The sequence below is a fragment of the Nanorana parkeri genome, unplaced genomic scaffold, assembly GCF_000935625.1.
Source record: "Nanorana parkeri isolate BGI_ZX_2015 unplaced genomic scaffold, ASM93562v1 scaffold996, whole genome shotgun sequence".
NCBI classification, from domain to species: domain Eukaryota; kingdom Metazoa; phylum Chordata; class Amphibia; order Anura; family Dicroglossidae; genus Nanorana; species Nanorana parkeri.
The window spans coordinates 190,674-217,969 of NW_017307264.1; the positions used below are offsets into that span (position 1 = coordinate 190,674).

General features: G+C 40.7%; 2 protein-coding genes across 2 annotated transcripts in view; one reads left to right on the plus strand and one right to left on the minus strand.

Annotated features, from left to right (window-relative positions):
- The first annotated feature begins 3,572 nt into the window (after window positions 1-3,572).
- Window positions 3,573-8,126, plus strand: ZNHIT3 (zinc finger HIT-type containing 3). The gene is made up of 3 exons (XM_018567000.1): window positions 3,573-3,597; window positions 5,062-5,124; window positions 7,903-8,126. The coding sequence occupies exons 1-3, from the start codon at window positions 3,573-3,575 to the stop codon at window positions 8,091-8,093; spliced, it is 279 nt and encodes a 92-aa protein (XP_018422502.1). The 3' UTR covers window positions 8,094-8,126.
- A 4,407-nt stretch (window positions 8,127-12,533) lies between these two features.
- Window positions 12,534-27,296, minus strand: part of MYO19 (myosin XIX) — a 68,148-nt gene continuing 53,385 nt past the window's right edge. Inside the window, exons 19-24 of the mRNA XM_018567014.1 lie at window positions 26,175-26,284; window positions 20,311-20,459; window positions 18,949-19,078; window positions 18,634-18,719; window positions 16,248-16,583; window positions 12,534-12,650 (exon numbers count right to left, since the gene is read on the minus strand). Coding sequence (XP_018422516.1) covers window positions 12,534-12,650; window positions 16,248-16,583; window positions 18,634-18,719; window positions 18,949-19,078; window positions 20,311-20,459; window positions 26,175-26,284 — 928 coding nt within the window. The remainder of the gene's footprint in view (window positions 12,651-16,247; window positions 16,584-18,633; window positions 18,720-18,948; window positions 19,079-20,310; window positions 20,460-26,174; window positions 26,285-27,296) is intronic.

Genomic DNA, 27,296 nt, shown 5'->3' on the forward strand with positions numbered 1-27,296 from the left:
GAGGCAGACCACAGCAGAGCAAAGGTAATCATATTGCAAACTACTTACAAAACAGTACAAATGATCTGAAGTAGTAAGAGCAAAGAAAAGTTGTTGGCACGGAGCACTTTTTGGGTCCATCCAATGCTTTTGTATCCTTTGTTTTGAAGAGGAACTTTACCCTTATCTTTTGAAATGGCAAAAAATACACCTTTTTAGAAATGTGTAGTAATGACAATCTATAAACAGTTACAGTTGTGCTCAAAAGTTTGCATACCCTTGGAGAATTGGTAATATATGAACCCCTTTTTAAAGAAAACATGAGTGAGCAGGCAAAACACATTTTTATTTCTTATGGGATTCATATTGAGATCTGTAGGTCATAACAGAATGGCACAATCCTAAAACAAAACATGGCAACAAATAAAAAATGAAATGACCCCTGTTCACAAGTCTGCATACCCTGAGTTCTTAATACTGTGTATTGCCCCCTTAGCATCAATGACAGCGTGCAGTCTTTTGTAATATTGGTCTGAGGGCCTGAATTCTTGCAGGTGGTACAGCTGTCCATTCGTCTTGGCAAAATGCTTCTAGGTCATACAAAGTGTTTGGTCGTCTTGCATGAACCGCACATTTTGAGATCTCCCCAGAGGGGCTTGATGATATTAAGGTCAGGAGACTGGGATGGCCACTCCAGAACCTTCACCTTTTTCTGCTGTAACCACTGGAGGGTCAACTTGGCCTTGGACTTTCCAGCACAACAATGACCCTATGCACAAGCCCATGTGCAGCTTTCATGCAGAAGAATGCAAATTGTCTGCCAGTATTTTCTGATAACATGTTGCATTCATCTTGCCATCAGTTTTTGACAAGATTCTCCGTGCCTTTAGAGCTCGCACATCCCCGAAACATCAGTGAGCCACCGCCATGCTTCACAGTGGGGATGGTGTTCTTGTCGCTATAGGCCTTGTTGACCCCTCTCCAAACATAGCGCTTATGGTTGTTACCATAAAGCTCTATTTTTGTGGCATTGGCATAGTAAAGTCTTCTTTCTGGCAACTCGACCATGCGCCTCATTTTTGTTCAAGTATCGTCATATTGTGCTCCTTGAAACAACCACACCGTCTCTTTCCAGAGCAGCCTGTATTTCTCCTGAGGTTACCAGTGGGTTTTTCTTTGTATCCCGAACTATCCTTCTTGGCTTGGTATCAAAAGATCCCTGAATTTTCCACTTTTTAATAAATGATTGAACAGTACTGACTGGTATTTTCAAGTCTTTGGATATCTTTATATATCCTTTTCCATCTTTATAAAGTTCCATTACCTTGCTATGCAGGTCTTTTGACAGTTCGTTTCTGTCCCCATGGCTCAGTATCTAGCCTGATCAGTGCATCCACGTGAGAGCTATTTCTACACAGACACTAAATTCCAGGGTATGTAAACGTTTGATCAGGGCCATTTGGGTGATTTGTTATCATTATAATTTAAAAAGGAGCCAAAAAACTATGTGATAAATGGCTTCATATGATCACTATCCTTCAATAAAAGACAGTTTGTTTTTTTGGCATGATCCGTCATATTTTCAATATCACTGCCAACATTCCACGATTTCTGCCAGGGTATGCAAACTTTTGCGCACAACTGTACGTTTTATTCTTTGCATACTTTTTTTATTTTATTTTACTAAGGGCAGATTAATATATCTCCCTTTACTTCCTGAAACGCGTGACCATGCACATAATGCTTGAGATCTTGTGAGATTACAGATGAGATTTCCCAGCAATGCTATAGAGATGTAACCTTCCCGGGATGGAACGCTTGGGCACAGGACCAGGCAATGGAAAAATAATAATTGTAAGAAAAATGTTTAATGAATGTAAGATGATTTCATATTGGCATGCAGAACTGCATGTTAGTGATTTTTAGTGAAAGGGAGTATACGTCTGGTTTAACAATGGCCAGGACATCTGAAAATTCAGATTGGCAGAGAGAGGGTTTTGTATATCGTATGAAAGAGTTGGCTTTACCAGAACTCAGACTGCAGTCCCGCATGATGCATACCCTTGGAGAATTGGTAATATATGAACCCCTTTTTAAAGAAAACATGAGTGAGCAGGCAAAACACATTTTTATTTCTTATGGGATTCATATTGAGATCTGTAGGTCATAACAGAATGGCACAATCCTAAAACAAAACATGGCAACAAATAAAAAATGAAATGACCCCTGTTCACAAGTCTGCATACCCTGAGTTCTTAATACTGTGTATTGCCCCCTTAGCATCAATGACAGCGTGCAGTCTTTTGTAATATTGGTCTGAGGGCCTGAATTCTTGCAGGTGGTACAGCTGTCCATTCGTCTTGGCAAAATGCTTCTAGGTCATACAAAGTGTTTGGTCGTCTTGCATGAACCGCACATTTTGAGATCTCCCCAGAGGGGCTTGATGATATTAAGGTCAGGAGACTGGGATGGCCACTCCAGAACCTTCACCTTTTTCTGCTGTAACCACTGGAGGGTCAACTTGGCCTTGGACTTTCCAGCACAACAATGACCCTATGCACAAGCCCATGTGCAGCTTTCATGCAGAAGAATGCAAATTGTCTGCCAGTATTTTCTGATAACATGTTGCATTCATCTTGCCATCAGTTTTTGACAAGATTCTCCGTGCCTTTAGAGCTCGCACATCCCCGAAACATCAGTGAGCCACCGCCATGCTTCACAGTGGGGATGGTGTTCTTGTCGCTATAGGCCTTGTTGACCCCTCTCCAAACATAGCGCTTATGGTTGTTACCATAAAGCTCTATTTTTGTGGCATTGGCATAGTAAAGTCTTCTTTCTGGCAACTCGACCATGCGCCTCATTTTTGTTCAAGTATCGTCATATTGTGCTCCTTGAAACAACCACACCGTCTCTTTCCAGAGCAGCCTGTATTTCTCCTGAGGTTACCAGTGGGTTTTTCTTTGTATCCCGAACTATCCTTCTTGGCTTGGTATCAAAAGATCCCTGAATTTTCCACTTTTTAATAAATGATTGAACAGTACTGACTGGTATTTTCAAGTCTTTGGATATCTTTATATATCCTTTTCCATCTTTATAAAGTTCCATTACCTTGCTATGCAGGTCTTTTGACAGTTCGTTTCTGTCCCCATGGCTCAGTATCTAGCCTGATCAGTGCATCCACGTGAGAGCTATTTCTACACAGACACTAAATTCCAGGGTATGTAAACGTTTGATCAGGGCCATTTGGGTGATTTGTTATCATTATAATTTAAAAAGGAGCCAAAAAACTATGTGATAAATGGCTTCATATGATCACTATCCTTCAATAAAAGACAGTTTGTTTTTTTGGCATGATCCGTCATATTTTCAATATCACTGCCAACATTCCACGATTTCTGCCAGGGTATGCAAACTTTTGCGCACAACTGTACGTTTTATTCTTTGCATACTTTTTTTATTTTATTTTACTAAGGGCAGATTAATATATCTCCCTTTACTTCCTGAAACGCGTGACCATGCACATAATGCTTGAGATCTTGTGAGATTACAGATGAGATTTCCCAGCAATGCTATAGAGATGTAACCTTCCCGGGATGGAACGCTTGGGCACAGGACCAGGCAATGGAAAAATAATAATTGTAAGAAAAATGTTTAATGAATGTAAGATGATTTCATATTGGCATGCAGAACTGCATGTTAGTGATTTTTAGTGAAAGGGAGTATACGTCTGGTTTAACAATGGCCAGGACATCTGAAAATTCAGATTGGCAGAGAGAGGGTTTTGTATATCGTATGAAAGAGTTGGCTTTACCAGAACTCAGACTGCAGTCCCGCATGGTAAACCACCTTCAATTTTGACTCGCCCATCGAGTCCAAATTAAAGGTAGAAGTTCAAATCTATTCATGTTTTTACAAATTCTCTAAATCCCGATGTAGATCATCTCCAAAAGACCCTTCAGGGAGAACATGTTACAGAGCATGTTTGTTTGCCAAATACGGTAGTTTCATCAGAAATCTGAAGGGCACTAATCTTATGTCTATGCATGATAGATATGTGTGACTGTAGTAATGAGTAAATGGCAGACATTAATTTAGGTGTTTATTGTGTGTAATTAACCACTTGCCGTCCGCTCGTTGTAAAAAAACGGACAGACGGCACTGCAGTATTGGTGGGTTGCCGTCTCCAGACGGCATTTTTTTTCTGCTCGCGCGCGCCCTCTAGCGGGTACGCACGGGCTGAAAAGACCCGACCATTGCACACACCCGTTACCGGGTGTTTCACATATAGGCGATCAGCGGCTCCATAGCCCGCCGATCGTCTATATGTGCTCGTTCGTAAAAAAAATGAATATAAATAAAATAAAAGTAACACATAAAAAAGTAAAATAAAATAAGTCACATATAAAAAAAAGGAAAAAAAAAACCCCAAAATATTTAACTCCCCCACGTTCACGCGCCTATAAACGTAAATACGCGTCCGTTGCCCCAGCGCGCAAAAATGACAATTGCGCTACACATGTTACATATCGCCGTGAACGTCGCAGTGAGAGCAATCATTTTAGGGCCATCAATCACTGATAACACTAAGCTGATGAGCGGTAACAGCTTTTAAAGCGTCGCCTATGGCCAATTTTGGGTATTATCGTTTTTTGAGGTTTCGCGCGCACGCAATTTTAAGGCTTGACATGTTTGGTGTCTTTTTACCCGACGTGACCCCGTCTTTTATATTTTACCAAAAAATTGGGTAAATGTTTTATCATTTAATATAGGGGAAACTGTTTTTTTTTTTAACATTTCGGTAATTTTTCCTTAATATAGTAAAAAAATAAATACCACCAAAAGAAAGATCTATCTGTCCCCAAAAAAGGGTATAAAATTAATTTCAGTACAGCGCTGCATGACTGAATAAATGTCAGTCAAAGTACCGCAGCGCTGAATATGGAAAAATGGCCTGGATGGGAAGGGGGTTTAACACCGCGGATGTCAACTGGTTAAACATCTGTACAGTAAAAAAAATGTTTACAAATTGTAAGCACACTTGTATGCTTCTCCAAATGTGATATTTTATGTCTGTCCTTCTAGCCAATGATTTGTTGACTGACGATGAATCTGATGAAGTCTCTCTACAGAAGCTGAAAATGTTGGGTAATACTTATTGGTTTATTATGCTCTTCTCATATTGGTATACCAAGATTCGTAAAAATAGTAATACTTGTTTGGAGTTTTTTTTTGTTTTTTTTATTAAACTGTTTAATGCAAATCCTAAGATTAAAACTATCATATTGCAGCTTACCGGTCCCTAGATGAGGTGCACCTATTAGTTTTGTTTTTTTCAGACTTCTTTCCTTTTATTTGTGCCTGGTATTTTTGTCCCTGAATGGCTATGCTCAATCCTTCACTGAATCTATGGAGGGGGCCATGGTTGCCAACCTTTGTTAATCTCCATTACATGGGGGTGGAGAGATTAGTAGGTTACAATAGAAAGATCACAGCTATTCAGCTCACAGGAATTTACAAGGACACTGCATTTCTGACAAGATCAACGGTTATTTACTGTACTTGCTGAAAAGAATTTTAACCTGAAAAAAGAGAACTAATGTAGTCACTTCATCTGCAGTATATTCAACTTCTGTTCTTTGGTTTAGTAATCTTTAACTGCATGAAATGTCTACACAGTAGGTAAAGTGACTCCTTCCAATTCCTCCCATCAATTTAAACACCTATTACAGAAACATTTGATATTTGTGCATACAATTAGAACTTTATATTGTGTTGCAATCTAAATGTACCTAAATTTGTTAAAGGCATTTAAAGCACTCTTATCTCCGTTTATAAATTCACTGGTAACCCATATTGTTCACCAATAGTATTGTTTTTAAACAGGCAAGTTGTCTGCAACTCCATATTAATTCCAGGTGTCACTTTTTGCAATAATATTTAGAGCCAAGGGATTTTCACAGTCTAAAGGTGGCCATACACTCTACAACCATCGCAAGACTTTAGTCTTGCGATGGTTGTACAGGGATTAAAAAAACGTACGATCTGCCTATCTTGGACAGGCAGATCGCACTCTCGATCATCGCAAGCCCGCCCTCCTGAGGGGCGGGCTTCCGATGACCGCAATGCTGAACGGGCAGTGTGCGCGTGCGCACACCGTCCCGTTCAGCATTTATCTTCCGAGCACCGTTCTAACCAGCCGAGAATCGTACGATTCCCGGCTGGTTTTCGAACATGCTGGTTCGACGGAAGACGTGCGACCGTACAGTAGAAACGGTCGCACGTCTCCGTTCACACTGCTCGATTATCGTACGAAAACCCGATCGCATACGATTATCGTACGATAATCGTGCAGTGTATGGGCACCTTTAGTCAGAATTATATTTCCACAAAAACACACAGGTGATTATTGGGCCTTGTAGCAGCTTATGTCTGAGAGATGAAGAGCACATGTTTTCCTACATGAGTATATGTGAATATGTGGGAACAATTTAGTAATTGTTTCCTTTTCACCACAGAGAAGATAATGGTTCCTTTGCTGTGAATGTACCACATTGTATTCCATCACAGGAGTGAGCTTGAACTACTGAGTTTAGAGTCCCTTTTAATGTGACCAACATTACAATCTCAATGCAAATTTAGTAAACTAAACATGAGATTGTAGCCCATCATTGGAGTGGTGGCTACTTTACAACACACAGGGACCATGGGAAACAAAAGTAGCCACCCTCCAGAAGGAAGGACAGTGTCAGCACCAATTCAGAGATGATTTGAAGATCTACAGCCGAGTGATACACAAATAACATACATTTTTGTTAATACGAGTAGTTAGGGTACTTGAATACATTTTTAAAATTTAACTCCTGAGTATAGTGTCACTTTAAGAAATGCATTTACATTGGATTCTTGGGATGTGATCTGAAAGCGTATGTTCAAATCAGTGGGGAAGGGTTACAATTTTTAGGTTTTATTTCCCTCCTCTTTTTTTCAGTGACCTTGCAGCAAGTGAAAACATTTTCCCCAAGAAGTATTTGGGGCTTGTTCACATCATCTGCATTGTTGGCAGGTTCACACCATTTGCCAGACCAGATTTGGTCCGGAAATAGTGTGAACCTACCGCAGTTCCAGTGCATTCCAGACCAGACAAAATGAGACATGCAGTATTTTTCTGGTCTGGTCTGGAACGGTCTGCGCTGCTGTGAACAGAGGCCAGAAATAGCATAGAGATACATTAGGATGCATTTTGGGTCTGGAAACAGTCTGGTCTGGAGATGATGTGGTGTGAATAGACCCTCCAGGCTGTGCTGGCCATTTTTTCCAGTGTAGCCCGAATGCAAGAAAAGGCAATTTGCCTTGTCATGGGTGGTGACAGTTAACACCACTGCATTACGGTGGTGTGCAAATAAACAAATGCAGTTTCTTTTTGTTTTAAGTGCACTGCAGTGAGATGCGGTAAAAGTGCCGAGGTGAGCCCCTAGAACTTTATTAAATGTCACTTAGGAAATTTCAATAAAGTTCTAAAAAAAAAACAAAACAGTGTGGTTCGTTCGAGTTCTGGTATTGGTACTGTCTGGGCACATGCACACTAGCAGCCGTGTGGTTTAGCGTGGCTGCTGGTGTGTACAAGCCCACAGTCAATAATCAAAATGAATTGCAGTTTCCATCCCTTCTCCTGCTGTATTGAAATAGGGGTTTTAATTTGTCTGTGCCTTGGTGGAGAAATTTCATCTGACTTTGTCTTGGGGACCCACACAAAAGGAATGTTCTAACACTTCCCTACACTATCCAAAACATTTTGGTGGGAGTTGAGCTTTAATGACAGTTGGTGTAACTTAGAATGAAGTGCTTTAATTTTTTGTTACCTCTCCTCCAATTCAGTCCTACAACTAATGAGTCTCCTTTTTTGTTTTGCACCTTTTTTTACAGGAGAGTCAGATGAGTTGAAGCATTTGTTACTCAATCCACATCTCCGACAACTGGTAGCAGCACTTGACCAGGCTGAGAACAAAGATCAAGAATTGAAGAAATATATGCAAGAACCATTGTTTGCAGAATTTGCAGACAAATGCCTTTCCATTGTAGATCCGGAGGAGAAAGAAAATATTTTGCAGGACTGACGGCAGTATGTGTATAAGATGAAGGGTAACTAGACTATACTGTGGCTATAGAACCAGGAAATAAGGGCAAAAGACAATATTTTGTGGCTCAGTTTGGGTCTTATTTTCCTTGATATTTATCAGGGTTGAGATCTTCCTAATACTGTGAGTAAAAATGTAGGTTGCAATTAACATGTAGATCCTTAATGTAGGGGGGTCTTAGAAAAGTGTAAGGATAGGTTTTATCCTTACACTTTTCTAAGATCCCCCTACATTAAGGATCTACATGTTAATTGCATCTGGTGCTTGTGAAAAAGCTCCAAGAATGAGCAAGGACTGCAATGTCCATGCAGATCAACTTTGAGATCTCTTTTTGAATCTAGTTGATTGTAAATAGCGCACCGTGTTTTCTGTCTGTATTGAGCAGTTAAAACTTGTAAGATTTTCAAACTTCATACACTCCATTTTGGTGCCTTAATGTTTTCTTTCTTGATCTTCCCTTGGAAGCATAGCTTGTTGATCTGTTGAATGGGTGGCTCATTCACCCAAGTTCTAAAGCGATCTTTAAGAATTTTTACCACGTAGCTCCTGATCTTTGTCGCCTAACAGTTAACCAATGTTCCCTATTGTTTTATCCCTGACCATAAGACTTGAAGTTCACATTTCCTTTTTGTTGCTAAAGTGTCAAGTAAATTTTGCATAAAAGCAATACAAAGGAACACCAAAAATGGAACTGTGTGGATGCATCGTGTCCACTCGCATCTAGTCCCGGCCAGGAGAGCGCGCACACACACACACACACACACACACACACACAGTTAATTCCATAGGACCCTGCAAGGGAAATGAGCCACCCTTAAACCATGTTAGGGGATCCAGACAATTTGCAGGTAAAGTTTACAGTAGCGAGGAGTTTCAGCGGGTCAGATCATAATTTTGTGTTGTGTACTGTAACAAGTTTATGTGGAGAGTGACTGACTGATCTTGAATTGGGGTGTATGTATGTATATAATTTCTTTTTTTTTATGTATATGGTAGTGTTATCCACAGTCAACAACAATGTTACACTTAAACAAAATAAAGTTTTATTTACTTAGAAAATGTTTAATGTGTTTTATGAGAACCATGTTCCATCTGGTGTGAAATAAAGCAATATTTATTTAAATTTATCTAGCCAGTATTACATATCATAGAGGTGCCCAGTAACTGAAAAACACAGCTTCTGGTTGAATGCTGAAACCTTTTCTGCAAAACATTGCTACAATTAAAGAATAGCTTCAGGATTATTTTTTTAAATTAACCCTTGCAGTGGGGCTACCCCTGTACTGCAAGGGTTAAGTACTAGTTTGTGTCTAGGTGCTAAACTAACATATACTCACCCAAAGCTCCAAGCCAGCCAGTCAGCTGTCAGTGCTCCATCCAGCCTCTCTCCCCTGCAGCTTTGGAATCTTCCTTAACATTCTCATGCCTATACACTGTGTTTAGATGTGATGATTGGTGGGACCTTAGACTGCCACAGAGGAAGGGACCTTGGAAAGACGGGTCTAAGAAGCTGGCTCGGAGCTTCGGGCATAACTTTTTTTTTTTTTTTTTAACCTAAACACAAACAAGCACTATAATAATAATTTTAAAAAAATTCTTTGTTTTTAAAAGATCAGATTCACTTCTCTATGAAGATCAAGGCCACAGTAGTTCTCCATCCCAGTAGTTGCCATCTCTGCCCTTCTACAATAGCTTATCTTTATTATACTTTCTGTAATGCTGCACATTGCAGCTCCTTGCTATAGATGCTAGCACTTGACATGTGCTACTTAGTGGCACTCCAGAAGTTAAGCTTATCTTTGGTTTACAAGTTTGACTTTTGTAGAGGATGGAGGGGGCTTAAGGTGCAACCTAACCTGTAAAAGCGTTTTTGCTACTGTAATAGCAGCACTAATAACATGGCACAACCTTCTCAGCTGTAGTGTGATCAGTGATATTTTATTTTTTTAGCTATTGCCTAGGGAGTTTGCAGCAACTACTCCAATTTTCAGTTGTTGTGGTGTACATCAATGTCGGGATGCTGGCCATCCATAAATGGCTGGGGTCTGTCCCAAGAGTCTTCTTCCAGTAAGAACGTACACTTTTATAAGCTTTGTGATGTTGGCGCTCGAGTTTAAATGTCTGTAAAGAAAACTATCTGTAACTGAATAACCACAATAATTTTGTCAGTCGTCTATTTGAACACACTAATCTCACTAAATGGTGTGGGCAGCAAGGGGGGTGTCATTGCACCTCTGCTACCATGATACACAGTTTAGGAAAGACTGGTTTAGAGCGTTATGCCCTATTTACACCTATGTGTCACGGTAACAAAGGCACCCTTTCCCATCCATGTTGCAGTACACAGTAATCCTTCCTTGTGTCGAAAAAAATTGTGCCGCACCAATTTTGTTTTTTGTCATGCACCACAATAGTCTAGACGGGTCAGAATGGGTCAGGATCTTCTCACTGACAGGACTGTTTAAAAGCTGAACTCCAGGCAATCGGCTAAATACAGAAATGAAAGAGATTTGTAAACCATTCTAACTTGAAAAATGATTCTCACCTAAAAACAACAGTCTGTTTAGGACTCATTCCAACTTGTTGACTGGACAGTGAAAAGTATCAGCACATTGAAGTATAATACGTGTGCCCACCACTTTTTGTTGTGTAAGCATATTCACGGTGCAATGCAGATCCTGATGTTTAGCATTAAACGTCCCTCTCCCACTTTGTGCACTGTGGAAGTTTACTGCAAGCAAGTATTGCGACAGATTCAGATACTTTCATCACCAGTTATTAGAAATACACTTTATTACAAACGCATAACTAGACTAAAATAGGATTTTTGGACTCTCTGTAAAATCCTTTTATTGGAGTCTATTGAAGGGTGCATTAAGACTTTGGTTTATACTGCTGTCTAGAGGAGGGTTGGACACTGGCATGAAGACTGTAGGCCAGCCCAGAACTGGGGCATGCTGGTAGTTTAAGTACCGAGAGCATGATCATCAACAGAGGGGAGTGACCTGTGCCGTGCAATGGATACCAGGTATTTTGGGGTGAGTATAAATATCCTATTTTCTTTTGTCGTAAATGGACCCAGAAAGACATTAACCTTTGGAATGCCCAAAGGCGGGGGTGGGTAACACAGCAAACAATCACTTACAGGCACTAGAAAACAAAGGTGGTGACTACATGCAGCCCAAAGACCTGCTGGAAGGACCTTATACCCAAAGCTGGCATCGGATGAGGTTAAAACATAGAGAAAGTGAACAAATAGACTTGCAAATTTAAGAAACAGGTGCTTGACATCAAACAGCCCAAGAGGTGCTCACAGATCTAGTGGTGTGTGCCTTGACAGGAATAGGTGGAACCCGATCCTTGAGACTCTTCTCCTAAAATCTCCATATTAGACCTACAGCATTATAAGACAGCTTCTGGATCAGGTGGGAGCATTGTACACATTTTACCCTTGACAGCTTGCTGGCCCAGGAAAGACAGACAATACACCTAGGGACCTGACTGGTGAAACAGTCTGTTGTTCTAACCCAATCTTCTCATCCCTTTTGGGTATGACAACCTACTCTTCTACCCCCATCTCAATATTTGTCTAACCCGCCCAGGGTCCAAAGATATCTCTCCGATTTGATTTGGGTTATAAAATCGTGCATGAGCATAGTAGAAACTTAAGCCAAAAGGGCACAGGACCCAGCCGCACCCGACGGAGCCAAAGAGGACTCCAAAGCTGGAATTAACTCTAAGATCAGAAGAGAACATGACTCCAAACATTGGCACTATTTGGTGCTCTGTAAGCAGCCCTGGAGTTCTCACAAACCCAGCTCACTAGTAGTGAGGGTTGGATGGCTGCAGGTGACCAAGGACACTGTAGGGAGGTAGCAGGAAAAGTTAAAAATATATCTCTTTGTCCCTCAATGGTCAAGATAACAATTGTGTTTTTATATGTGCCTGAGGTTCAAATAGCCTTTGGTTGTAATTTAGAATTTTTGTTTCATATCTCTACTTTGGGTTTCTAGTTTATATCTTCAATTTGTTTGTATAATTTATGTTCTAAACTACAAATATTCAACAAATTATTTATTATATATATATATATGTGACAGATAGTGGTACAAAACAGAGGCAAACATGAAATCTAAAACCCAATCCTGCTATACTGCCACTGGGACTAGCTCATTTGCAGTAGACATACAGATAAGTCAGTGCAAAATACCCACTTACACACAGTTGGACAAAGACATAATACTTACAAGACTGTTTACAATACAATGCATTATCCAATAATAATTATTATTGCACATTGATCAGAAAAAAAACCCCACTGAACATTTGGTGTAAAAAGTGTCAAAAGTCTCTAAAATATGAGCTGAAAAATCACTTTTTTTTAAAATAAATTAAAATTGTGCTTATCCCCACAGTTTATCATTTGACTTCTTCCAGCAAGATCTCATTAAATCCTGATATACCACAGCTAAATGTCTCAGGACATATATTGGCAAAATGTAGTGGTGACCTCTTGCAGTGGAACTTGACGGCTCTCTGAGGAGAAATGGAAAAGAAAGTGTTGAGATGCCTGGTAGATTCAGCTAGTTGGAATCTACATGATTTTGGACACACATGCATGATTCTGTTGCTGGCAAAAATAAACTAGCGTCAGGGTCTCTATTCAGGGTTCTGTACAATATTCCCGTTTCCTTGCATTGCTCCCAGACAAGCACAGTGTTGGTGGTGAATAACATTCTCGGCAGCATTTCCGTCAGTAATAGAATGTTATCGCACTCAATTGGTCAGTGAGGGAGCTACACATGAAAACAGGTATCTATTCTGCCTTCTTTATTACCATCAACAGGACTGCAATTGTGCCATGGGCGTTAAAGATAACCAATAACCTAACACTAAAATTCAGCCCCAGCCCTTAGCCTAAAGCTTAACCCAGCTATTAGGAGGTCCAGATACACATTAAATAATTGGTTGAAAAAAAGATTCTTTAGTCCTAAGCCTAAAGGCTTAGAGGAAACCTTTATTGAGAGAGATATGAAGGCCGTCATTGCGAACCTCCTCCTAAGAAAACTACTTGTCTGGCTGTCTCTCATTGCAGTACTTTCTGAGCCTCAGTGGCTACTGAAACTATTGGATTAGCATGGTAGTCAGCAATGGTATCCTCTATATTCTGCTAGAACAATTAACACTCATCCTAAACCCAAGCCTTAAAGTGGACATTAAAAAGGATAAAACATGTTTCCCCTCCCCCCATTGTTAATGTCAGCACTTACCTTAAATGATGTCTCTTGATCCAATCTTCTTCTTTCCCCATGTTTTCATCTGTCCCTCCAGCGGTGCGGCGGCTCTCCGATCCAGCGCTGACTCCTCTGTCCTTGCTGGCACTTCTGATCCAGCGGCGGGTGCACGCGTCCATAGACTTACCTTGCGTCTCTGCTTGTCTCCCGGCCAAAAATCCGAACTGCGCATGCGCCCGCCCCAAGATGCTTTGCGGCCGCACGAACAGTTTCGTTTTCTCGGACGGGAGCGCGCAGCCGAAAAAAGGTAAGTGTAAACCACTGTTAAAGCGGTTAAAAAAACCAAACTTTTTGCCTATATCTACTGCCTGATAGCAGTAGATATAGGCAAAAAAAACAGGAGGGTTTAGAACCACTTTAACCCCCTAACCTAACCTCAAAAGGAACTTGTCATAAGTGAAACATGGAGGCTGCCATTGCTAACTATTCAGCTTTCATGTAGACTAAGACAATTATCTGATGGCTAATACAGAAGAAATACAAACCTCCTAGCACAGTCTACATGGGGGCTGCCAATTGCAAGTGAATAGTACAGCGGTGGCGAACCTATGGCACGCGTGCCAGAGTGGGCACGCGAGCCCAGGTCCACATTACCAAAGGTGCGCAGGGATAGCGGTCCGAGTCCATTTAATATAGTTATACAGTAGTTCCCTCTCTCCCCCGCTGAACTGACAGCAGAAGAGATGGGGCTACTTTACCATTTTCGGCTGCCGCGGAGGAACACGGAGAGCATAGCACTGAACCGGAACAGAGGCATTGTTTTGCCACGTGTTCCAGTGCGGGCGACTACAGTGCGGGCAGGGGGCGTGGCTGCAGTGCCATTGATTTCAATGCATCGCCACGCCCCCTCCCACCCCAGAACGCAGGTGTGTGCGATACAGTGCAACCGCTCTGGAACGCACTGTAATTGGGTGTGAGCAGGGATAGAGAGCAGGGACAGTACTGCTGGACAAGGACAGGCACAGCACAGTAATTAATGACCCCTGCAGCATGTAGAATACAAGACCTCCCAGGTGTCTGCTGGCTAAGAGAGCCAGCAGACACCTGGGAAGTCTTGTCACAGCATCATACAGCAACAGGGCCAGCACAATGCTTAAACTTCAAGCCCCATTGACATTAACTTCAAGCCACTATCTGACTGCAGATGTCTCCCTACCTCTGTCCCCTCCTCGATCTTCTCGGTGTCCCCGAGGTCCGTCCGTCACCAGCTGCGCCCCCTCCAAACCACGCCCACTCTTCCTGCTAACCAATCCCGAGAAGGCAGCAGGAGTCTGACCCCACCCATTCGGCTGTCTCCGACTCCACCTACAATGTCTGGGGTTGCGGAGACTGGACTGCTCGTCAGCCTGTCCGCTCCAGTAGTGTGCCCTGGGAGTCGGCACCAATGCCAGGACTCGGGTGGGATTGAAAGCCCTGTTCCTAACCGGGCCCCCCCTCTGTTGCGGGCCCTATAGCGCCCGCATGGGTCGCTATGACGGTAGTTCCGCCACTGCCCAAAACATATTTTTTTACACAAAAAGTGGGGGGTCGTCTTATACGCCGGCATAATAACTAATAGTAATTTCTGCCCTGACTGCAGTATTAATCTACCCCAAGGATAATTTATTATTGCTGCGGGTAAGTGGGTGATAATAAAAAAACAAAACCCAATGCAACTCAAATAATCAACTCCTGCCTAAAAACAATTCTCCCCCAGGCAGCGATAATAATTGCCCCCCTTCCCCGCAGCAATAATAGATTATTATTGCTGCGGGGAAGACTAGGTTTCTAGTTACGTCTCTGCTGTGTAGTGCTGACTTTCATTGTAATGTATTGCTGGGACTTGTAGTCCCACATAGCTGGTGGTATTCTGCATTGCAGTATGATAATTATACAGCAATGCAGAATAGCCCCACATAGAGCCCATATATAAACCACCTGAAAGCCCTTATAGACCACCCGAGAGCCACACTGCCCCCCAGAGAGCCCATACATACCACCTGAGGGACCACAGAGCCCACCCAAAAGCCATAATAGACCGCCTGAGAGCCTGTACAGACCACCAAAAACCCCACAGAGCCCACCTGAGAGCCGCACAGCCCCCCGAGAGCCCGTACAGACCACCTCAGAACTGCAGAGCCCCCCTGAGAGTATTCAGGTCTAATTGAAGGGTTGGCACTTTGAGATACATAAGTTGGTTTAGTGATCCAGTTTGGGCACTCCGGCTCAAAAAGGTTCGCCATCACTGGAATAGTACATACTTTGTCATTGTGTACATCTTGCGCACCCTTTAGCTTCTCTGTCATCAAATGGGGAGTTTATCCTTATCCACCATTAAGGAAGTCTAGGGCATTGGAAGAATTCCTCCCTCTTTTCCGCTCTTCAGGATTCCCATCAACTCCCCCTCCTAGACTTGGGTTCTGAGCAGATCAACAGTTCTGTCTCTAGAGGTCAGGTAGTCCCTGCTGTATCCCTTCAGTCTTTTCAGGCGACAGGGATAGTGTCTTCTTCCCTCTCCTGGGGCTTTCCACTATCTGTGACACAAAACATACTGCCCAGAAAGTGTGCTGGGGACCCCTTTTGTACTGTTTACTGTTTAGCATAACCCAATCTCTGAATGTCCTTCAATGAACTCCAAGAAATGGGTTGTACACAAAAATCTAATTTCTCTCTCTACACTGATTTCCGAAGACAAAATTGCATTTGGTGCTGTGATTTAGAATAGCACTGGGGAAAAGATTGCTCTGTGTTACTACCCAAAAAGGAGTCTTAACTAGGAGGTGGATTAAAGTTGAAAATCACCTTTTTAGCATTAAATACTTAAAAATAACATCTACTAAAAAGTGTACAACATTTTTACCTGAGGTAATGCTCGGATGGATGTTATGCCATACTCTGATCGATTTACTTCTGCCTTGTACCCGTTATTTCTGCACAGCACATTTAAGCATGCCAGGAGATACAGATGTCTGTGAAAGCCATCAGCCATCACAGTCTTCCTGATGGGTGGAGCACGAGACAACACAAAACCAAGAATCCAGGACTGAAAGACTTCATTGCTGCTCAATGGGCTATCTTGTATAGCATTTGTTCTTGAGGCATTGAGAACTTTAATTGGAGACCCTGGTGATGACTGTGTGTATTCCATCTCTGAAGTATCATCCAGCTCAACCGCCGCGATGGCTTCCAGTTTTTCCTGATGAAATCGCAACAATTTTTAACATGTCCAAACAAATGCACAATCAGCATTTACATTTTAAAGTTGTGCTGTAAACAGGTACAACTTCTTGCGTGCTATGCAGTCCTATGTGACAGGACATCAGTTAGGTATAAACCTACCAAGAAATAAATTAAACCTTCTCAAGACTTCATTATTTTTTAATCTCTTTAAAAAGGAATTTTACAAGAAAAATTGAGTTTTAGAACTAGAAATATTTTTGACAAGCAAATATTGCATGCCTACCTTTTCATCTTAAGGAAGAAGAACTCGGAAAAATATTATTACCCCTTGCAGTAGGGCTACCCCCACACTGCAAGGGTTAAAAGGAGAACTATGAGGTGAGTGATTTTCCCTCAGCCTCATAGTTTGAGCCGACGTGTGACAATGAAACTGAAACTGTCACAGGTCGGCTCAATAGATCGGGAAGTGAGTGGACACATACCATCGCTCGCTCACTTCTCGATCATGTCCCTGCAGAGAGCCGTGACTGGCACTCACGGCTCCCTGCAGAGATCCTCCCCTGTCCGATCCTCCAGCGCCGACTGGCGGAACGGACGGGGGAGGGTACAGCTGGCTCTGCCTATAGATAGGCAGAGCCAGCTGTCAATCACACAGCTAGGTGGATCTCAACAGCAATGTCGAGATCCGTCCCGGCTGCGGCGTCTCAGTATACCAGGAGCTGTAGCTCGCGGTATACTGAGCTTTGGGTCACGGGAGGATGCTAGGTTATGTCCTCCCGTGACCCTGAGGAGAACTATGGGGAAAAGCACTAACCCCCATAGTTCTCCTCTAAGTGCTCAACCCTCAAGGGTTAAGATATTTTTCTCTGGATCTCTGCTTTAAAAAAGATCTGCAGGAAGATGTAGTATACAGTGGTCTCGGTGGTAAATGTAACGTGCAATCAAAGCTCATCTCCATGCAATCCTTTAATTGGTACCTCCTTGCAAAAACCAAGCTGCCAGTGGTACTACTCTTGTTCGCCGCTGCTTCTGGTTCTAAATCATTATTTGAATTGCCATAGCCTGTCCCACGTACTCTACAAATAATATAGTTCAAACATTGTATTGGAACCAGAAACGTTGGGCGAATGTACACCTACCACCGGTATCTAGATTTTTCTAGCAGAATATCAATTGAAGTGTAAATTACACACAATATTTATTATAGGAGTTTCTGTTGTAGGATTTACAGAGTTTTCTGAAAAGAGCACATCATATTTCTGTCACCTTCTAATTGCTATTTATGTCCCTGTTTGGGAAAAGTTTCTGTTAGATTTTAAATGTTGTCTGTATGCCCATAGAGCTTTATCTTCTCTTCTAACACCCATCACCTGGAATGAACGTAAAGTATACTTTCAGAAATGAGAATACAGACAACAATAAAAAGTTGACAGAGGTTCTAACTTCTCATACTCAATACAAGTTTTACCTCTAAATGTTTGAGCTTTAAATGTTTATATGTAAAGATTTTATATACTTAGCAAAAATATATTTACAGGTATTAGTTATAAAACTTAGAAACTTCTAAAATAATCCCAAACCATCCTAGTTTCACATTTAGTGAAAAAATGTAGGCTGCCATTGCTGCATTAATGACTAGTTACCTGGTCGTCATACCAATGGTTTCACTACTTTCTTAGTTGCTGGCTCGTGAATAGTGATGGGTTTAGGCGTGTTCGCAGCTCCACGTGCCGAGCCCGCCTGGAAGCTGACGGCGCCAATCACAGGTACTGAGACATTTCCCGATCTCTGCAGCTGTGGACCGGGAACATGTCTCAGTACCTGTGATTGGCGCTGCTCGCTGTCAGCTTCCTGGCGGGCTCGGCACGTGGAGCTGCGAACACACCCGAGCCCATCACTACTCGTGAAGGTAGAGCTTCAGATCTGCATACATGTTCTAGCTCAGACGTACCCCAGCCAGGAAACTAGTTATGGCAGCCTAAATATTTCTTAAATTCCTTTAACAAATCCTAATAAGGACGAATATTATGCGCCATTAAGATGTTTATTACTAAATAGATTATTACCTTCCATTTCTTCCATGCCCTTTTAATGACAGCTACAGCCTGGAGCATTCTTTCAATGTGTTTCCTTGTAAGCCAGCCCCTGACAACTAGAAAATAATGAAATAAATATGTAAATATTGTGGATGCAGAGGATCTGACGGTGCATATAAGGATAGATATTTAGCAGGGAAACGGTCAAATAAATACGGATATAACATAGGGTGAATAACTAGGCAAATTCAGCTGTTAAAAAAAAACAAAAAAACCACAGCAGACCTCTCTCAGCAATTTGTGTAGAGGCAACTAAATGCAGATGAACTGCACACATCATACTACCTGCTTGAATAGCTGTAGCTGCCCGCCTTTGCCTTGCCAGCTTCCTTTGTCTGTATCTTCTCCAGCAGCACTGAATACAGAATGCTCTCTGGGAGAAAGCCTGCTCCCTTTGCTTTTCAAGTACGTCTATCTATTAAATATTAAAGTATATTATTACATACAAGCTGAGGCCAGCATGGCAGAAACATTCAAGTGTAAGAAGCTAAAAGAGGACAAGTATAATAAAGCAAGATTTAATGGATATAACAACTCAAATAAAAATTGGCTCTATGGAAAATGTAACATGTCTATGTAAATAAGTGGTATGTATTTGTGGGCATTTACCAAAGAAAAGGAACCTTTTTTCTGATATTTTACAAACACTGCAGTCTTAGGTGGATTCCTTTCTGAAAACAAGTACCTTTTCAAGCTTTGTTTGAAGATTATCAGATTTAAGTAGCAGTAAATGTATTTAGCTTGCCAATTGATCCCTACTGGCAGCTACCCAGCAGTAGGTTTTAGGGCTGCAGCTAACAATTATTTTCATAAATCGATTAGTTGCCCAATTATTTTTTTAATTAATCAAATGGTTGTATTAAAAAAAAAAAATCCCTCTCCCCCACCTAATTCATAATGAGAATTGTTGCCAACTATTCTCATTATCAATGTAATCGATTAGTTGTTGCAGCCCTAGTAGGTTTGATAAACAATAGCTGATTAAAGCATACAGCAGGACTGACCCTGTCAAACACTATATTAGTGCATCATTGGCATTGGGGTTTTAGAGATGTATAAAACCACCTTCATACCCTCTAAAATCTTTAAAATCAGGGTAATGGTATAGCACACAGCCCACTCAGATTATAGAAATGTGTGACAAACCAAACCATTTTCTGCCAAACTGAGCCCCACTGGTAATCCCAAAATCTCCCTAGAGGAGATTGTAAATTTGGATAAAGAAAGACTAGGGCCTTTTTTTTTTTAGAGGTGAAAGACTTTAAGAAGAAGAATTTAAATAGTGGGTTAAGTTGAGGAAATACATGTCTTTGTTACATATCATGCCTCTGCCACTTCACACAAAGCTCAAAGATGTTTTTGACAGTTATTGGTTTGATCTCCAATCTTCTAACAAATAAGTACAATGCCATCATTTGGCTTTTCAGTGGCAATTGTAGTTAGGCAGAATTCTGGTTGATTTATAATGGGGCTGAAGTCTCCGAGAGGTACAACATTTGGGAAATGTTGGCATTTAAGGCTGGGAAGAGCTCTGGCACCTGCATGTTGTATTGGGACACTCTTGACCTAATTGCATGATGACTGCAAGTAAATGTATTAAATACAATCAAAATACTGTACACAAGGAGTAAACAAACAGTTTCTTACCACTGAGTGTGTGAGGAACACTTTTGTGGTACCACAGTGGGCTAGCGTGTTGGTTGATGTAGCATCTACATACAATTTTGGCAAAGCAGCTTGCAGTATCTTTTGTGATGTAAGTTGCAATTCGTTGCTCCCCTCCTCTAAATCAGGACCTGAAAGAAGGAAAGACCGTCTAAATACCGCATCATTTTAATGCGCTTACTTTTTAGTTGCTAACAGGACATACAGTAGGTATATTATTTCGTTTGCAAAAATTTTTTTATTTCAAATATGGTTAAAGGAAACCTGCACTGAGAGAATATGGAGAGCATCATTGCTTTAAAAAAACACCTAGTTCCTTGGCCATCGTGCTGACCCAATGGCTTTAGTGCTTACTAAATATTTGACTCAGAACAAGTAAGCAGATTAGGAGCACTGATTTCATTCAGATTTTTTTAACCTGCAGACCTGTCACAAGTCAGTGTTTTAGAAATGACTGAAAAGGTTAGTTGGGAGTGGTGCTAGATCAAAGGAAGTCTGATTTTTTCATGATGTGGTGAGGAGCCACTGTGGCAAAAAGGGTGCTCCTAGACAATGGCTGCCGTCTGCCTAATTGAGGGACCTTTGGTGAAACGTTGAAAAAAGTGGTGTGCCAAAAATTAGTCTATCAAGTGCAAGCAATCGTATTGATTAAAAGTTAAAATCAAAATGCATTTAATTTCTTACAGAATCACACTTCAGGGATAATGTGTAAAACTGTCCATCTGCTTTCACACGTTAGCCCTAAAGAAAGGATAAGCCTGGGATAGTCACTGGATACCAACTTTTGGTAAATAGGATTGCTTAAACTTGACCAGCTCATCAATTCATCTTCTTGGTGCTTCATTCCCCTTGACAATATAGAGAACACTGGAAGCAGAAAAAGCCAGGCAACTAATATTTTCAGAAGCAGGTTAGCAATGGTGGCTACCATATTTCTCTCAGTGCAGAGGTACTCATTTCTAGCTATTTTGGGACCCAAAAGCATCTCCTTAAGTACAGGCTGCTCATCTGAAAAGGGACTCTTTTGTGCATTCCAATAAATATGTATTTTTTTTTAAATAAACAGTAAGCTCCTAAATCCAATATGGCAGCATTGTACCCTAACAATCCATGACAACTTCAGGTTCTCCTAAATATATGACCTATTAGTGGTAGGTTGTCTTCTCTGTCGATGTATATGGCAAGCATAGCAGTACATTGTGTTGATCCATTGTTTTGTAAATGGAAGATAGTTGAAATGTCTTACAAATTGCCATGTGTATTGCAAGCATTGCTGCTAACATGGACACCGGAATATCTATGTATATAGTAGAAGCTGTGGTCGAGTGCAGTAACCCTACAGCAAATGTGTCTTCTGTATCTTCAGCTGGCCACACATAGTCAAACATTCATCTATCAGATAAACATTTGCCAGCAATGCAATGTACTTGCCTAACCAATTCTCACAGTGGACGGCTGTTAAATTATATTAATTTGACTGTGTATGTACAGATTTGGAGAAATCTAACAAAATGTGATTTCTGGTTTCTTTGGGATATTGTACAACGCTATACTGTATAAAACAATTAGCGCATGTACCGTATATAGCACATCCTTCACCTGTAGTATATGTAACCTGAACATGCATACATTTACAATTTAACAAAAATTTGAGTTTTTGCCACTTGAGTGGTGATCATTTTTGATTTCTTAAATCTCAGATATACAGATATGTTCCAAAATCTACTGCATACTATAACAAATAAAATGCTCTAAATAGAATGTGCAACTCTAAATTCAATAAGAAAATAACCCAAGTCCTATCAGATTTTTTTTTTTTTTTTTAACGCATACAAGTCAAGGCAAATAGTTACCTCTACTTCATGTCATTTTAAAAACAGCTTGATCCACTCATGAGGTACACAGGATAGTAACTAGTAAGAGAAGCAGGAACAAAAGAAGATGAAAACAGTAAAGAGAAAGTGGCAGAAGGCAGTATGGCAAGAGAAGTCAGGCAACGAGCATGCAGATTTTACTGGCTCTCTGTGTTAGTCTTCATGCTTTAAATAAAGTTAGTTGTATCTGGTGCTACAAGAATAACTAGAATACTTTGCATTGTTTGATTCAGAACAGAACAGCATGAATTACACATATGCATGTTCAAGAAGAAAAATGTATAATCAAACCGCAATTTCCCTAAAACTGAATACCAGGCAGATCTAAAAAGCCATATTATATAGTTATCTAATCATTTAAGTATATGTCATGCCAAAGTCCTTTTTATAATTTAAATTTTGGATAGAGTGAAGGGGGGGTTAGAAACGCTGTCGGATTCGTACTGCTATCTGGGACTCCATTGGAGAGATTTAGCCTCACTTCCTGTCCTGCTATAAATGTTTTACCAGGAATTTAGAGAACGGGGGGACACAAATAAAAATGTGACAGAGGTGGTGAAAAACATTTTTATTTGTCCGTGTTGCTGTTGGCGAGGCAACCCAATTTCCCATTTTGTAAAACGTCTGCAGGACAGGAAGTGAGAGTGAATCTCTAATAGAGCCCTGGCTATCAGTATAAATAAAAAGGAAAACCCCAATGCAGCAATGCAAGAGTGCTAAGTATTAATCCTGGTTTCCATTCACAAGGGAAAATTCACACAGTCCTTGCAGAATGAAGATTCTCTCAGTTGTACTAATTTGGGAAACCCTCATTACCCAAGAAACCAATACATATGCAATTTGAATGTGCTGAAAAGTTAGAATAGGCACTTTGTGAAAAATCTATTAGTAACTGGACACAAAAAGCAGATCAATCAAAACAGACAAAGTGACAAACATAAAGAGAGAAAAAGAAGTATGTTTGAAATATTTGAAAAAACAGGTGTCAATACAACTACCTCCAGAATGGTTATACTTTACAGTTTTATCAGAATATAAATATAACCCAGGGGCATATTTATAAAGCAACAAATCTGACATTCACTCCAGGTGAAGTGTCCAGGTGCATGCGTTTTAAATAACCGCGATAGATTTAACACCAGTGAATGTTTGCTGAGCGTCACATTCATTTTAGAAATACGCCCCTAGCGTTTCTATTTTTCAGTTGATTGTATGGGTCCAGCAAATAGTCACTTTCTAAGAATAGCGCGAGTTCAGTGCCTTTATACAGGACAGCTTTCCATTTTTTTTTTTTTAGAAGTGTTTTTATGTTTTGTATTTCCACTTTTGCAGACAAACTGGGATAACACCCACAGCCCCAATACCAAAAAAGTTGGGACACTGTGTAAAATCTACATAAAAAACACAATACAATGCTTTGCAAATCTCATAAACCCATATTTTATTCACACTAGAAAATAGAAAACGTATCAAATGTTTAAACTGAGAAAATTTACCATTTTAAGGAAAAATAAGGTCATTTTGAAATTAAAGGCAGCAACACGTCTCAAAAAAGTTGGAACAGGGGAACAAAAAGCTGGCCCTTTTTACACGGGATGATCAGAAGAGGATCCGTCAACAGATCCGATCCGTGCTGCCCTGATGAGTAGAGGATGTCACTGCTGTGACATCCGGGTCCATACAGTTTTTTCCTCCATCTTGCGAAGTGTCGGACCCCATGTCTGTGTATGCGGAATCTGATGTAAACGGACATGTGTCCATTTACATCAGATCACCTCCGGTGCGGCACGATCCGATCCGTCCGATTTACTAGACAAAGCTGTAGCCCAGGCTAACTAGTTGTAAACGGATGCTCGTCCGTTTAAACCCGACTACCTTTAGACTTGCAAAGAGCATCCGATCGGGTCCGGTTGAAAAACTGACAGGCGGCCCTGATTGGACTGCTCATCTCAAAAGGGGCCTAAGTGGTTCTAACAAGAAAAAGCTAGAAGAACATTTTACAAGTAATTAGGTTAATTGGCAACAGGTCAGTAACATGATTGGGTATAAAAAGAGCATCTTAGAGAGTTAGAGTATCTCACAAACAAAGATGGGCAGAGGTTCACCAATCTGAAAAGCTGCGTCTAAAAATTGTCACGCAATTTCAGAATAATGTTCCGCAATATATAATTGCAAAGACTTTAAATATATATCATCTACAGTATATAATATCATCAAAAGATTCAGAGAAACTGGAAAAACTTCTGTGCACAAGGGACAATGCAGAAACGCAATATTGGATGTCCGTGATCTTCAGGCCTTCAGGCGGAACTGCATTAAAAACAGGTATGATTCTGTGATGGACATCACTGCATGGGCTCCGGAATACTTCCAAAAATCACTGTTTATGAACACAGTTCACCGTGCCATCCAAAAATGAAAGTTAAAGCTCTATCATGCAAAGAAAAAGTCTGTCCGTCTTCTCTGAGCCAAAGCTCATTTAAAATGGTCTGTCACAGGTGGAAAACTGTTTTGTGGACAGATGAATCGAAATTGGACATTTTTGGCAACCATGGGCGCCTCATTCTCTGGACTAAAGAGGAGAGAGACCTGCCGGCTTATTAGTGCCAAGTTCAAAAGCCTGCATTTCTGATGGTATGGGGGTGCGTTAGTGCGTATGGAACGAGCAGCTTGCACATCTGGAAAGGCACCATCAATTCTGAAAGATGTATCCAGGTTTTAGAGCAGCATATGCTCCCATCCAGGGGACATCTTTTTCAGGGAAGGCCTTGCATATTTCAGCAGGACAATGCTAAACCGCATATTGCATCTATGACAACAGCATGGCTTCATAGTAGAAGAGTCCGTGTGCTTAACTGGCCTGCCTGCAGTCCTGACCTTTTACTAATTGAAAATATTTGGGCATCTTGAAATGAAAAATACAACAAAGAACACCCAGGACAGTTGAGCAGTTTGAATTCTTTATCAGGCAAGAATGGGACAACATTCCTCTCCCAAAATTCCAGCAACTAGTCTCCTCAGTTCCCAGATGTTTACAGAGTGTTAAAAGAAGAGGGGATACTACACTGTGGTAACCATGGCCCTGTCCCAACTTTTTTTGAGAAGTGTTGCTGCCCTCAATGTCATGATTACCTTATTTTTTTTCTTAAAATTGTAAATTTTCTCAGTTTAAACATTTGATATGTTTTCTTTTTTCTTGAGTGCATAAAATCTGGGTTTATGAGATTTACAAATCATTGCATTCTGTTTTTATGTAGATTTTACACAGCGTCCCAACTTTTTGGGAATTGGGGGTGTATTTCATATTTGTCAAATGTTTCTCATTTGCATAGCATAACTTTTTTTTTTTTTGCTTGTACAATACATGCTCTATTCTGAAATACAAGTTTTTCTCTGTACTAATCTGGAATGCAAAGGGGGCTGGGCTGGTTAGTATTAACATAATTAACCCTTTCTGTACTGTACTGGCAGTTTTCATTATCAGTTATAAACTAGATTTGAACACGGTCTGTCCTAAAAAAGGGTTAAATATCCAATATGTTAATGAGAGGAAGTTTATTATGTCCCCAGTCTTTCTATGGGGACAGAGAGTTTCCTGTTACTTGGAAATTACTTGTAGGAAGGAATGCCACACAGAGACATCTAAAAAGGTAAGAAATGTTTTTTATAAATTAGTTTTTAGCTGTGTGAATGGGAACACACAACAAACATATAGAGGGGCTTTCCCACATTTTACTGCAAAAGTGTAAATACACTTTAAAATGTGAAAGAACTGAACTGAAGTTCCCATTTCTTATTTACTACAGCACAACAAAGAACAGTACCAACCAGAGATCATTTCTGAATGCATCTGAATGTAGTAAGCTAGAAAAGTGTTGGTTGTTACACTTTCCTCCTAACAGTGTTCTCTTCAATACTTTACTGAATCAGTCTGCCTGACAAACATCAATATATTTTGACGCATGATATTACCTCGCCTTTTCTTAGCAGGTGAAAGGCCATTTAGGTGGTTCTGCATTTCTATACTTTGTTGACTGGGTGCAATCAAACCGTAGCGCTCCACAAAGCTTTGGAAAGAAATCCTTTGAAATTGGAAGGAGATTTGTAAAGAAAATTAGCAAAAAATGAATGTAAAAAAACCTCTAAGTACAGTATACAGTCTGCAGCTCTTTCTACATACTGCATTTAAAGCAGAAATGTACCAAATAAATCTACCCCTTTTCTTTGCCCTGATCTATTTTGCCTTCTTACATTTCTAAATAATTCTTTTGATGTCTCTACAATGACCAACCATAACATTCTTCCCTGCATCCATTGCTCTACCGGTGCCGGACGTTTTAAAGACACTTTAGGGTTAATTTACTGTGGGGGGAATTCGTCAAAACTGGAGCAGGCAGACTCTGGAGCAGTTGCCAATGGCAACCAATCAGCATCTCTCTTCAGTTTGTTCAGGTAAGATTTGAAAAGGAGACAGAGAAGCTGATTGGTTGCAATGCAAATCTGCTACAGATTTTATTTGCTCCAGTTTTGATAAATTCCGCCCTGTAGGTTTTGTTTTTTAATCAGGTAAATATAAAACACTGCTTGCAAATATTTCACATTTACCACTTGCAGCCAGCAGGTGGAGTTCTATACTCTCTGCATGCTCTTTCTTACAGCTATTGGACTGAAAATAGACCTGGATAGAAGACACGCCCTTTTGTGCTCAGTCCCCGAGCAGATATCAGAATGTTTTTAAGAAGCCTATGCCATCTTTATCTGTGCTAATATAGCTCCACCCCGTCATGAAGCTGGATTTGTGGGTGTTTCTATTGTTGAGCTCAAGACCAGCCCCGTTGCTAGCACTCCTTCTATTGAGCAATAACCCCTCTATTGTGAGCAGATACTGTTCTGGGTTCAGATAGATCGGTCATTTGAGACTGCAACATCGGCTGCAGTTTTTTCCCATCTGCTATGATTGTATACATAGTATTTGAGGTTGAATAAAGACGTAAGTCCATCAAGTCCAACCTATTGCGTGTATGCGTTTATGTTTGAGCAGGTGTGTGCGTGTATATGAGTCCATGTGTGATTTTGCTCTTAAGAGTACTGGTA